General features: G+C 39.3%; 1 protein-coding gene and 1 pseudogene across 2 annotated transcripts in view; one reads left to right on the forward strand and one right to left on the reverse strand.

Annotated features, from left to right (window-relative positions):
- The window catches only part of TOP6BL (TOP6B like initiator of meiotic double strand breaks), a 92,887-nt gene that overhangs the window by 8,772 nt on the left and 70,084 nt on the right, over nucleotides 1-14,031 (reverse strand). The window contains exons 12-13 of the mRNA XM_079928656.1: nucleotides 12,975-13,085; nucleotides 9,361-9,459 (exon numbers count right to left, since the gene is read on the reverse strand). Coding sequence (XP_079784782.1) covers nucleotides 9,361-9,459; nucleotides 12,975-13,085 — 210 coding nt within the window. The remainder of the gene's footprint in view (nucleotides 1-9,360; nucleotides 9,460-12,974; nucleotides 13,086-14,031) is intronic.
- On the forward strand, nucleotides 4,186-8,448 carry LOC307190627 (histone H3-like centromeric protein A; annotated as a pseudogene). Its single transcript has 2 exons — nucleotides 4,186-4,776; nucleotides 8,431-8,448. The product of its transcript is annotated as a histone H3-like centromeric protein A (transcript).

Consider the following 14,031-nt stretch of genomic DNA (forward strand, 5'->3'; position numbering starts at 1 on the left):
CAGAGTAATTGGCATTTTATAGAATTGTTATAAATTCAGTCAAGCAGTATGTACTCTTGTATTTCCAGGTTTTTTCATTCAGCATGATTATTTAGAGATTCATCCATCCTACTGTGTGTATCAACAGTTCACTCCTTTTATTGCTGAGTAGTATTCCACTGAATGGATATGCTGCAGTGTATTTATTCTTTTACCTGTTGACACTGGGTTGTTTCCAGTTTTTGGCTATTACAAATATGGTAGATGTGCCATGAACATTGGTGTATACATTTTTGTGTGGTATATGCTTTCATTTCTCTTGGGTAAATACCTAGAAGTAGAATGTCGAGGTCGTGAGACAGGTGTATATTTAACTTTTTAAGAAACTGCAAAACTGTTCTCCAAAGTGGTTGTATCATTTTTTATTCCTACAAAGAGGGTATAAGAGTTCCAGTTCCTGCACAGCCTTGCCAACACCTGGTATGGTCAGTCTTTTTATTACAAGTAGGTGTGAAATATTATTTCATTGTGGTTTTGATTTGCACTTCCCTAATGACTAATAATGTTGAGCATATTTTTGTATGTTTTTAAAAATTAATTAATTATATTTTGGGGCTGCATTGGGTCTTCATTGCTGCGCGTGGGCTTTCTCTAGTTGCAGTGAGTGGGGGCTACTCTTCGTTGCGGTGCCTGGGCTTCTCATTGCGGTGGCTTCTCTTGTTGCAGAGCACGGGCTCTAGGCGTGCGGGCTTCGATAGTTGTGGCACGCAGGCTTAGTTTCTCCACGGCATGTGGAAGGGACCAGGGTTCAAACCCATGTCCCCTGCATTGGCAGGTGATTGTTAACCACTGCGCCACCAGGGAAGTCCCCATACTTTTGTATGCTTATTTGCTGTTTGTATATCTTCTTTTGTAAAATGTGTGTTCAAATCTTTTGCCAATTAAAAAAATTGGGTTGTTTGTTTTCTTATTATTGAGGTTTGAGAGTTTTAAAATAATCTGAACATGACGGTAAGATTTTTAAATAAAGGTTCAACTTCTTTAATACTATAAAACTACCAGGTATATGGAGCTATTTCTTCTTGAGTGAACTTTGGTAATTTATGTCTCTCAAGGAATTTTCCATTTAATCTAAATTGTCAAATTTAGTGCAATGTTCATAATATTCCCCGATAATCCTTTTAATATCTGATGCCACCTCTCTAATTTCTGATATTAGTGGCAACTTGTGTCTTCTCTTATTAATCTTCTTTCTCAATGAACCACCTTTACGTTTCACTGATTTTTTTCTCTATTGTTTTTCCATTTTATTGACTTCCACTCTGATCTTTATTATTTCATACTTCTGTTTATGTTTAATTTGCTCTTCTTATTCTAGTTGAAGTTGGAAGCTGAGGTCATTGATTTAAGACCTTTTTCTTTATCTTTTTCTTTTTGGCCGCACCACATGGCATGTGAGACCTTAGTTCCCCAATCAGGGATCAAACCCCTGCCCCTGCAGTGGAAACATGGAGTCTTAACCACTGAACCGCCAGGGAAGTCCCGAGACCTTTTTCTTTTCTAACACAGGTATTTTCCTCTCTAAGTACTGCATTAGCTATGTCTCACAAATTTTGATAATATATACTTCCATTTTAATTAAATAAAATATTTTCGGGCTTCCCTGGTGGCGCAGTGGTTGGGAGTCCGCCTGCTGATGCAGGGGACACAGGTTCGTGCCCCAGTCCGGGAGGATCCCACATGCCGCGGAGCGGCTGGGCCCGTGAGCCATGGCCGCTGAGCCTGCGCATCCGGAGCCTGTGCTACGCAACGGGAGAGGTCACACAGTGAGAGGCCCGCGTACCGCAAAAAAAAAAAAAAAAAAATTATCTACTTTCTCTTTTGATTTTGTGTTTGATCCATGGGTTATTTATAAGTGTGTCATCTAGTTTCCAAATATTTGGAGTTTTCCAGATATCTTTTTCTTATTGATTTTATTATAATAAAATAATAAAATATAATAATTCTACTGTGGTCAAAAACATACTTTATATGACTCAGATCCTTTAAAATTTATTGAGATGTATGTAATGGCTCAGAATATGGTCTATCTTGCTATACGTCCCTTGCATACTTAGAAATAATGTATAGTCTAGTCTACTGTGGTTGGGCAGAGTATTTTATAAATATCAGCTAGGTAAAGTTAATTCATAGTGTTATTTGAGACTTCTACAAACTTACTAATTTTTTTTTTTTTGGCTGTGTTGGGTCTTCGTTGCTGCACACGGGCTTTTTCTCTAGTTGTGGCAAGGTGGGGCTACTCTTCATTGCGTTGCACAGGCTTCTCATTGCGGTGGCTTCTCTTGTAGTGGACCAAGGGCTCTGGGTGCACAGGTTTCAGTAGCTGCAGCACGTGGGCTCAGCAGTTGTGACTTGCAGGCTCTAGTGCACAGGCTCAGTAGTTGTGGTGTACGGGCTTAGTTGCCCCACGGCATGGGGGAGTCTTCCGGGACCAGGGATCGAACCTGTGTCCCCTGCATCGGCAGGAGGATTCTTAAGCACTGCGCCACCAGGGAAGTCCCCAAACTTACTGATTTTTCTGTCTACTTGTTCTACAAATTACTGAGAGAGGTATGTCGTGACTTCCCAATATAATTGTGGACTTCATTTCTCCTTAGAGTTCTATTAACTTTGCTTCATGCATTTAAAAACTCTCTAAAAAGTTTTATGAATGTTTAGAGCTATTGTGTTCATTGTATTCACTGTATTATATTCATCATTATGAAGTAACCCTCTTTATCCCTAGTAATATTCTTTGCTCTGAATTCTACTTTGTCTGATATTACTATACCCTCTCCAGCTCTCTTTTTATTAGTGTAAGCATGGTATATCTTTTTTCTATTCTTTTATTTTTAATCCATTTCTGTCTTTATATTTAAAGTGAGATTCTTGTAGGCAGCATATAGTTGGCTTTTTATTCAATCTAACAATCTCTGCCTTTTAATTGGGTTGTTTAGACTATATTTGATACGATAATTGATATGGCTGGGTTTAAATATATCATCTTATTGTTTTCTATTTGTCTCATCTGTTCTTTGTTCCCTTTTCTTTTTCATCTTTTTCTTCTTTGAGATTGAGTATTTTTTGATAGATTATTTTCTAGAGCAGTTTTAAGTTCATAGCAAAATTGAGCAGAAGATAGAGAGATTTCCCATATTCCCTCTGTCCCCACTGATGCCTCTACCATTATCAACATCGCCCACTGGAATGGTACATTTGTTACAATTGATGAACCTACACTGACATATCATTATCATCCAAATTTCATAGTTTATGTTAGGGTTCCATCCTGGTGTATATTTTGTGGGCTCAAACAGATGTATAATGATACATATCTACCATTATACTATCATATAGAATAATTTAACTGCCCTAAAAGTCCTCTGTTCTCCCCCTATTCATTCCTCCTTTCCTCCTAACCCCTGACAACCACTGATTTTTTTTTACTGTCTCCAGAGTTTTGCCTTTTTCAGAATATCATGCACTGTATTTGGAATCATATAGTATGTTGCCTTTTCAGGTTGGCTTCCTTTTACTTACTTATATGAATTTAAGTTTCCTCATATCTTTTCATGGCATGATACCTCATTTCTTTTTCAGCGCTGAGTAATATTCCATTGTCTGCATGTACCACAGTTTATTTATCCATTCACCTACTGATGGATATCTTGGTTGCTTCCAAGTTTTGGCAATTATGAAGAAGGCTGCTGTAAACATCTGTGTACAAGTTTTTGTGTGGACCTAAGTTGTAACTCCTTTGGGTAAATACCAAGGAGCATGATTACTGGATCACATGGTAAGAGTATGTTTAGTTCTACACAAAACTGCCCAACTGTCTTCCAAAGTAGCTGTACTATTTTGCATTCCCACCAGCAATAAATGAGAGTTCCTGTTGTTCCACATCTTTGCCTGCATTTGGATTTTGGCCCTTCTGGTAAGTGTGTAGTGATATCTCATTGTTGTTTTAATTTACATTTCCCTGATGACATATGATGTGGACCATCTTTTCATGTGCTTATTTGCTTATCTCATGCCATTTTTCGTGAGGTATCTGTTAAGGTCTTTGACCCATTTAAAAATTTTTGTTGAGTGAATCCACGGCCGAGTGGGCAATTTGAACGCCACCCAGCCGGGGCATGTGGCCGGGGTGCTGCTGGTCCTCACCTGGACGCCAGCCTCTGCCTCTGGACCCGGAAGGCCGAGAAGGAGCCGTGCGTCCGCAACCCTGAGCGCCAGCCATGGGCCCACGCCGATGGATCCGCAAGTCCGAAGCCCCAAGGAGGCGCACCGTGAGCCCGGCTCCTGCCGCCACCCGGCCGGGCCCATACTTAGGCACTTCCTCCCGTCGACTTGCTCGCTGGAGACATTGGGTTCTGAAGGAGATCCGAACTCTTGAGAAGAGCACACACCTGTTGTTAAGGAAGAACCCCCTTCTGCCGCCTGGCAAGAGAAATATGTGTTAAATTCACTCGTGGTGTGGACTTCAGTTGGCAAGCTCAGGCCATGTTGGCCCTACAAGAGGCAGCAGAAGCGTTTCTAGTTCATCTCTTTGAGGATGCCTATCTCCTCTCCTTACATGCCAGCCGCGTCACTCTCTTCCCAAAGGATGTGCCGCTGGCCAGGAGGATCCGAGGCATCAGGAAGGGCTCGGCTGAGCTCCTGCCGCCCGTGACTCTGGATAATACCAGGGAATCTGCCCGTAACCAGGACGAGATCCTGTACAAGGTGCTGCCTGGACTTGCTGTCTCTGAGCAGAGTGTGAGTGTTGCTTTTGTAATTAGTTTTTTTAAAGAAGACTGCATGGCTTTCCTCTGTAACAGAAGTAATATATGACAGAATCAACACATTCCGAAAGTCCTGAGAATAATTTTCAGATGAGGAGACTCCAAGTTTGACTTCACTTTGCAAATTATTCATACGACTGATGATTTGGAAGACATCAGATTTTCTAGGTTATGGGAGAAAAGGATATTTACTGATTATTTTAGATCTTTCTGTACCATTTAAATTTTTTACCATATGTATATTTACTTTTATTTAAAACATAAGGGAAAAAATAAGAGACGACCACTTCAATCAGTTGCATGGAAGAGCCTGGAGCATCCAGCATACAAATCTCTGTCCTTCAGATTGACTTCATCATTAGTGGCAGCAGCAAGTTCCTGTGTGGATTGTGCGTGTCGACAGATTATATAGCTTTTCAAAAACTCAATTGGGATGAAAATAGGAAATCATCAGGGCTTCCCTGGTGGCGCAGTGGTTGAGAGTCCGCCTGCCGATGCAGTGGACGCGGGTTCGTGCCCCGGTCCAGGAGGATCCCACATGCCGCGGAGCGGCTGGGCCCGTGGGCCATGGCCGTTGAGCCTGCGCGTCCGGAGCCTGTGCTCCGCGACGGGAGAGGCCACAACAGTGAGAGGCCCGCGTACGGCAAAAAAAAAAAAAAAAAAAAAAAAAAAATCACTCAGAAAGTCTAGCTTGTAGAATTTATTTTATTCTTATTTGCAAATCATAGATGATGTATCATAATTTATACTTCAGAATTTTTCATTCCAGGACTTTTAAGAGCCTTTTCAATGTTTTTACAGGTATTTTTTATAACTTCCTTGTGGAGATATAATAAAAATAATTCTTTAATGAGAAAAAGTTAAAGCAAAGTTACTGTTATACAGAGATTATACTGTGTTCTTTGTGTGTTAGCGTTAAGTTCTTCATTTGGACACTTTGCCAACAGCCACAATTTAAACGAGAGAATTCAGGGATGTGTTTTTGTCTCCAGTGGAGTAGAGTATGAGCAGATAAAAACCTTGCCCATCTCTTGTAACTGAAAGCAGTTTAAGAGATTTCCAGAGAAATGGAAAGTGCCACCCGAAGACTTTTAGATATTGTGTGTGGTGAAAATGATTAGTAAGGGTGGATACTAATAATGATGTGTCAGCCAACTGAATTGAGAGACAAACTAAAGGGAAAAGGACCAAGTTCTGTTGTTTGATAAATTTTAACCCTTTGGAAAAACCTTTTCCTGTTGGACATCAACTCATTTTTATGTAGACATTGGAATAAAGCTTATCTATCTATGACTATAAAAAAAATTTTTTTTCTTGTTGATTTTTAAGAGTTCTTTGTGTATTTTGGATAATAGTCCTTTAATCAGAGGTGTCTTGTAAATATCTTCTTCCAGCCTGTGGCTTGTCTTCTCATTCTCTTGAGGGTTGAATATTTTTTATGATTCCATTTTATCTCCTTTCTTGGATTATTAGGTATAACTCCTGGATGTGTTATTTTGATGGTTCCTTTCATCTTTAACTTACCAGTTTATTCAAGTAATATTATACCACCCCAGAGATAGCATAAATTCTTACAACTATACATCTCCATTTCTCTCCTCCTGGTCTGTGTGCTATTGTTGTCATACACTTTACTTCTAACATAGGTTATAGACCTCAAAATACATTATTACTGTTTTTGCTTTAAAAAGTTAATTATGTTTTAAAGAGATTTAAATAATAAGAAAAGTCTTTATATTTATCCACATAGTTACCATTTTAAGTACTCTTCATTCCTTTGTGTAGACCCAGGTTTCCATCTGGTATCATCTTCTGCTTGAAGGACTTCTTTTACATTTATATTTCTTGTCTGCAGATAATGAATTCTTTCATCTCTTGTATGTCATAAAAAGTCCTCATTTCATATTTGTTTTTAAGGATACTTTTGTTGGGTAAAGAATTCTAGGTTGACAGGTTTTTTTCAGTACTATAAAGATGTTATTCCATTTTCTTCTAGCGTATATGGTTTCTGATGAGAAACTTGCTGTAATCCTTATCTTTGTTTCCTTGTTATTACATAACAAGGTGGTGTTTTTTTTTTGTCTCTGTTTGTTTTTAAGATTTCTTTTTACCACTGGTTTTAACCAATTTAATTATGATGTGCCTTGGTGTAGTTTTCTTTGCTTCTTAGGCTTGGAGTTTGTTGAGATTCTTGGATCTGTACGATTAATAGATTTCATCAAATTTGGAAAAATTTCAGCCATTATTTCTTCAAATATGTTTTCTGCCTCTGCTGCTTCTTCAGATTCTCTAATTATACATGTATTAGCCTATGTGAAGTTGTCCTATAACTCACAGATGCTCAATGGTCTATTATTATTTTAACCTCTGTGTTTAATTTTTTAAATTTATTTATTTGTTTGTTTATTTATTTTTGGCTGTGCTGGGTCTTCATTGCTGCGCGCAGGCTTTCCCAAGTTGCGGTGAGCAGGGTCTACTCTTTGTTGTGGTGTGCAGGCTTCCCATTGCAGTGGCTTCGCTTGTTGCAGAACATGGGCTCTAGGCACATGGGCTTCAGTAGTTGTGGCATGCAGGCTCAGTAGTTGTGGCTCACAGGCTCTAGAGCACAGGCTCAGTAGTTGTGGCACACGGGCCACACAGGGATCGAACCCATGTTCCCTGCATTGGCAGGTGGATTCTTAACCACTGAGCCACCAGGGAAGCCCCCTCTGTGTTTAATTTCAGATAGTTTCTATTGCTACGTGTTTTTCCTTAAGTGTCTAATGTGCTATTGATACTATTCGGTGTAACCAGTATAATTTTCACCTCAGAGACATTAGTTTTCACCTTAAAGTTTGTTTCTTTTTTATACCTTCCACATCTCTAACGAATATGTTCAATCTTTCCTCTAGTCTCCTGAACATATGGAATACAGTTATAAGAATAACTGGTTTTTGTCTACTAATTTTATCTTCCATGTCAGTTCTGGATCAGTTTGGATTGATGGATTGATCAATTGATTGAGTTTTCTCTTCATTGTGGGTTGTATTTTCCTGCTTCTTAGCATGTCTGTTTTTTTTTTTATTAGATTCAAGGCAGTATGAATTTACCTTGGTGGGTGCTGGATATTTTTGTATTCTTATAAATATTCTTGAACTTTGTTCTGAGATGCCACTGAATTACTTGGAAACCACCTGATCCTTTTAGGTCTTGCTTCTGCTTTTGAGCTTTGTTAGGCAGAACCAAGGAGTGTTTATTGTAGATGTAATTTTTTTCCATTTCTGAGGCAAGACTATTCTTAGTATTTTACCTGATGCTCCATAAATTATGAGACTTTGCTCTCTGGTTGATGAAAATAGGCACTATTCCCAGCCCTGTGTAAGCTCTGCCTATTGTCCCCTGTAATCCTTCTGAGTGGTTCTTTACCTGGACAGTTTCTTCACATGAATGAGCTGATCAGTACTCAACTGAATACCAGAGAGAGGAGCCTCTGCAGATCTCCAGAATTCTCTCTCTGTGCAGCTCCCTCTTCTCTGGTACTCTGCCCTGAAAGCTTAACCTGCCTTAGCATCCCTGGGTTCCTAGCTTCATCTGTTCAACTCAGGGACACCATGAGGCTCTGCCTGGATTCCTTCTCCCTGTTCCACAGTCTCTGCACTTTCTCTAAGCAGTGTGCAATGGCATTCATAGAGCTCACTTCGTTGTCTTCCATCTCTCAGGAATGACTATCCCGTCCATTGTCTGAGGCCCAATGTCTTGAGAACCATTGTTTCATATGTTGTTGGTTTTTTTTGTTATTGTCCAGATTTTTGGTTATTTCAGGCAGGAGGGTAAATCTGGTCCCTGTTACTCTATCTTGGCCAGAAGCCACTGTATAATCATTTCCCTCTTAATCTCTTTTATTTACTCATCTTATACTTTAATTCCAGAAAAGTCGATCCTGCTGATGGTTGCCAAGAGAGCCAGAAAAGTGGGCTTCAGCTGAAACACTACTACTACCTACACCCAGAATCTGGAAATACATAAAATTTCCCAGTTATGATTTCTCTTCACTCATTAGAGGAGCCTATAACTATCTGACCTCCATGAGGGCAGAGACCCCAACTAATGCAACTCTGTATCTCCAGCATCCAAAAAGGTAAATAGATAAAAGTATGTTTTTCATTAGGCAAAACTAAACATAGGAATTCCATCATATCATCATCCTCATAAAAGTAGCTATGTGCTTAGCAGTTTACTTACATTATCTTATTCAAACCTCACAATGATCATTTTAGGTGTGCATCATTCTTATTTTACTGATAAAGAAACTGAGACTTGGAATAAATAGCTTTTATAATAATACCATGCAACTAGTTTGTGGCAGAAATGGAATTCAAGTGACATCTCTAACCATGCTCTTAACCTCTATGTAATACCATGTTCCATAAAGTTTTTCTAAACCATAGGCTTCCTTGCTAAAAGGCTAACCTCAGATTGTGCAGTCTAAAGTACTACACCTACCCATTGTGTACTCAGGGTTCTCATACATCAATATGGAAGATTTCCACCAAAGTACCTATTATTACTTTACACTTACCTGCTTCACCTCACGTGAGCAGTGGTGAAGAAATCGGTTCTGGGTGATCTCATGAAATGATTTATGCAGCTTGGTCCCAAATTCCTGTGTGTCAGCTGCCTAAAATGGGCCAGAGACAGAATATGTTGAGTTCCAGTACTGGCAACCAAAGGGTAAGTACCCACAGGAAGTTTACATTGGGAGAGATGGAGACAAATAGAAAGGCAAACCACTGACATCCTTCATGTTGTGTTAGAAGTTTCCTTAGTTCTTGTGGACACAGGATAAGTAGAAAGAAGGTCTGGGATACTTGACATGAGACAGGTAGTTGTGGCTCCCATATATCTTCCAATTTCTGTTAGCTAAGCAAGGTCTTTCAAACAAGGTCTTTGTTCTCCTATCTCCATAGGAGATAAATATCCCAGAGATCCATCTGTTTGTGAAGAGGTTATATAAACTGCTCTCCTCTAAAACAAGTTCCAAAAGAGCAGAGGTTCTACTGAACAACTAAGGCTGATATAGGAACTTTTCCCCAGATAAATCTTTCAGGGAGGAAGGGAACAGTAATTTAGTTTGCATCCATTAAGAAATGGGTAACAGCCTCTACTTTTTAGTATAGAATTGTATTGATAGGATATTAGAGTTAAAAGGGGCCAGAGTAATCACCTAATACAACACACTAATTTCATTTCATTTTATTTTTATGTATGTATGTATGTATGTCATGAAGGAAAGCGCAGTGTTTATTGTAAGGCACCATACAAGGAGTCCAGGGTAGCTAATGCTCAAAAAAACCTGAACTCCCTGATGGGTTTCAGGGGGGTATTTTTAAAGGCCAGGTGAAGGAGGGAGTCTCAGGTTATGTGATCAGCTCATGCACAATTCTCTGATTGGTGGATGGTAAGGTAACAGGGTGGAGTCACAGGAGTTAACATTATCAGTCTTCAGGCTCCAGTAGGTCTGGGGGCTACTGCTCATGGTCATCAAGTAGTTAGAATCCTCCATTCGGTGAGGGTTTTTAAAACATATATAAAACAACTCAGGAAATGTGCATCATATACTGTTATCTAGGTACCTCAGAGAGGAGCTAAAGCAGAGGACACGGGTGGAGGGGTCTCCCCCTTTAGGAAAGGCCCCATAGGCTCCTGCTCAGTTACAGTTTCATGCAGCTTTCCATAATTCTATTTAGAACAAAATACATATGCATGCTCGAGCAATGAAATATAAATTGCATAATTTCAGTAATGCCACATACCACTTAAATGCTCTTATATTTGCATTTAAAACTGGCACCACACAGAATGAAAATGAATGATAAAATTTATACAAATAATGTAAAATTTTAATTTTTCTTTACTTAGAACATTAACTAGCAAATAAAAAACACCAGACAAGTCAAATGAAACTGCAGAAGAAATTTAAAAGCTTTATACTTTACTAACTTTACTGCTTCCCCCCTTTTTTGCATTTTGCAAGGGCCTCCAAAATTGTGGCGCTACCCCTGACTATAAAGGAGCAGCCCTGGGGAACTTGGGGATGAACACACTAATTTTATAGATGAGACAACTGAAATTCAAAAAGGAGAGGTGACCCACCCAAGATCTCATAGCCAGTTAGTATGAAAGTTAGGGCTGACTTTCACTGTGCTACCCATGTGACCCAGAAAGTTGAAGCTGTGAGAAGATGCACTAGATTATAAAGGTGTTATACATTTTGACCCATTACCATTTATAGAAATTTATTCTAGGAAATAATTCAAAAGAAGCAAGCAATCACATATAGGTATTAACTGAAGCACTATTTGTTGGCAGAAAAAATGTAAACAACTTAAATGTCTGTCATTAGGGGAATGGTTTATTAAATTAGATTAAACTAATATAGGTGAATATTGGTTAACCAATACAAATTTTAAGACTGTTGAAATAGGGGAAAAGGTCAAATTATATATGAATATAAAATACTTTGGTTATGACTATATAGTATAATGTATATGAGATAATATGCAAAAATTAAGTGATAAAGTTTATTAGTTATTATTTTAAATTTTATGTATATTACACTATCTTTTCAAGAAAAAAAGTACAAAAAAATGAAGTGACATGGAAAGAATGTGTTATCCCTCTGATAATTTGGTCAGCACACACTGGAAGGAAGGAAGGAAAAAAACCAACATTTATTAAGAATCTACCATGTGTAAAAATGGGCAGAAGACCTAAATAGACATTTCTCCAAAGAAGACATACAGATGGCCAAGAAGCACATGAAAAGCTGCTCAACATCACTAATCATTAGAGAAATGCAACACAAAACTACAATGGGGTATCACCTCACACCAGTTAGAATGGGCGTCATCAGAAAATCTACAAACAACAAATGCTGGAGAGGGTGTGGAGAAAAGGGAACCCTCTTGTACTGTTGGTGGGAATGTAAATTGATACAGCCACTATGGAGAACAGTATGGAGGTTCCTTAAAAAACTAAAAATAGAATTACCCTGTGACACAGCAATCCCACTACTGGGCATATACCCTGAGAAAACCATAATTCAAAAAGACATTGCACCCCAGTGTTCATTGCAGCATGATTTACAATAGCCAGGTCATGGAAGCAACCTAAATGCCCATCGACAGACGAATGGATAAAGAAGATGTGGTACATATATACAATGGAATATTACTCAGCAATAAAAAGGAATGAACTTGAGTCATTTGTAGAGACTGTCACACAGAGTGAGGTAAGTCAGAAAGAGAAAACAAATATCGTATATTAACACATACATGTGGAATCTAGAAAAATGGTACAGATGAACCAGTTTGCAAGGCAGAAATAGAGACAAAGATGTAAAGAACAAATGTATGGACACCAAGGGGGGGAAGCAGGGGTGGGGGGGTGGGGGGATGAACTGGGAGATTGGGATCGACATATATACACTAATACATATAAAATAGATAACTAATAAGAACCTGCTGTATTAAAAAATAAATAAAATAAAATTCAAAAAAATAAAATACTAGCCATCGCATACTACTTAAGACAATTTAAGATGAAATGTATTAAAACTTTAGCATTAAAAAAAAGAATCTACAATGTGTTATGCAGGTTCACACTTAGCTCTCAACTTCATAATAACCTTGTGAGGTACTGTTATTTTTTTCTAATTTGTAGATGAAACTCAGAGAAGTTCAGTACAGGCCTAAGTCCACCTAGCTAGTAAACAAATGAGCCAAAATTTGAACTCAGGCCTTTGATTCCAAACCTTGTTACACTATTCCATACTGCCAAACGCATGTAATGCTTATGGTTGCTCAGTTATTTTCAGTATATTCTGTTGCCATGAGGTAATAGAACATTCTTCAATAAGAAACTGGGAATCACTGATCTAATCCTAGCTCTGCTTATAACTACCTGTATGATAGAAAGGAAACAGAAATTTTAAATAACTCATTTTCTCATTTATAAAATAGTATATACATCACTATCCATTCAACAAACATTTCTTAAAACACTTACTTATGTAGAATCATAGGAGGATCAAAGTAAATAAGGTTTCTAAGAGCACTGCACATATTACTAAGATAGGTAGTAGAATGTCATTAAAACCCTGGCACATTTAAGCATCCCCAATCTCTTACTAACTTGAAGCGTCTGGAGGCATGTCTTTCGGAAGCTGCTGCTGGTGCTTCCAGTCATGATACTCATGATGGAATTCACAGCCACTGAGAGTGAGGCCTGTAGTTTCTGATGAGCCTAGAGAATAAAACAAGGAAGGGGGAGGCTGCAGTTTATAATAATACCAAACTGCTGGTTCAGATAATCCCAAAGGGACCAAAGGTTTTAGTCAGAGCAGGATTTCAAAAATTCTTCCCCCTCCACCAAAAATACTTACTGAGATCATGACATTACAAAGGACACTTAGACTTATTGACGTAGATACATTCAGAAAAGACACGCAGTAAGACACTGAGCAACAAAACAGATATATTTATTATTAAAAAACAAAAAGCTTTAAGCTTTACTCTTTTAGTATAGTTGTCTTTTCCCTGAAAAGGAGGCCATATGAAGTAAGAAATGTGTTACCAAAAGTACACAGGATGGAGGGATTCAAAAAGTCAGGTAAGGGGCTTCACTGGTGGCGCAGCGGTTGAGAGTCCGCCTGCCGATGCAGGGTACGCGGGTTCGTGCCCCGGTCCGGGAAGATCCCACATGCCGCGGAGCAACTAGGCCTGTGAGCCACAACTACTGAGCCTGCGCGTCTAGAGCCTGTGCTCCGCAACGAGAGGCCACGACAGTGAGAGGCCCGCGCACCGCGATGAAGAGTGGTCCCCGCGGGCTTCCCTGGTGGCGCAGCGGTTGAGAGTCCGCCTGACGATGCAGGGGACGCGGGTTCGTGCCCCGGTCCGGGAAGATCCCACATGCCGCGGAGCGGCTGGGCCCGTGAGCCATGGCCGCTGAGCCTGCGCGTCTGGAGCCTGTGCTCCGCAACGGGAGAGGCCACAGCAGTGAGAGGCCCGCGTACCGCAAAAGAAAAAAAAAAAAAAAAAAAGAGTGGCCCCCCGCTTGCCACAACTAGAGAAAGCCCTCGCACAGAAACGAAGACCCAACACATCCAAAAATAAAAATAAATAAATTAAAAGAACGCTCAACATTAAAAAAAAAAAAAAAAAAAACCTCTGGCCTGAATCATGAAGAAAAA

This window comes from Stenella coeruleoalba (assembly GCF_951394435.1).
Source record: "Stenella coeruleoalba genome assembly, chromosome: 8".
Taxonomy (NCBI): Eukaryota; Metazoa; Chordata; class Mammalia; order Artiodactyla; family Delphinidae; genus Stenella; species Stenella coeruleoalba.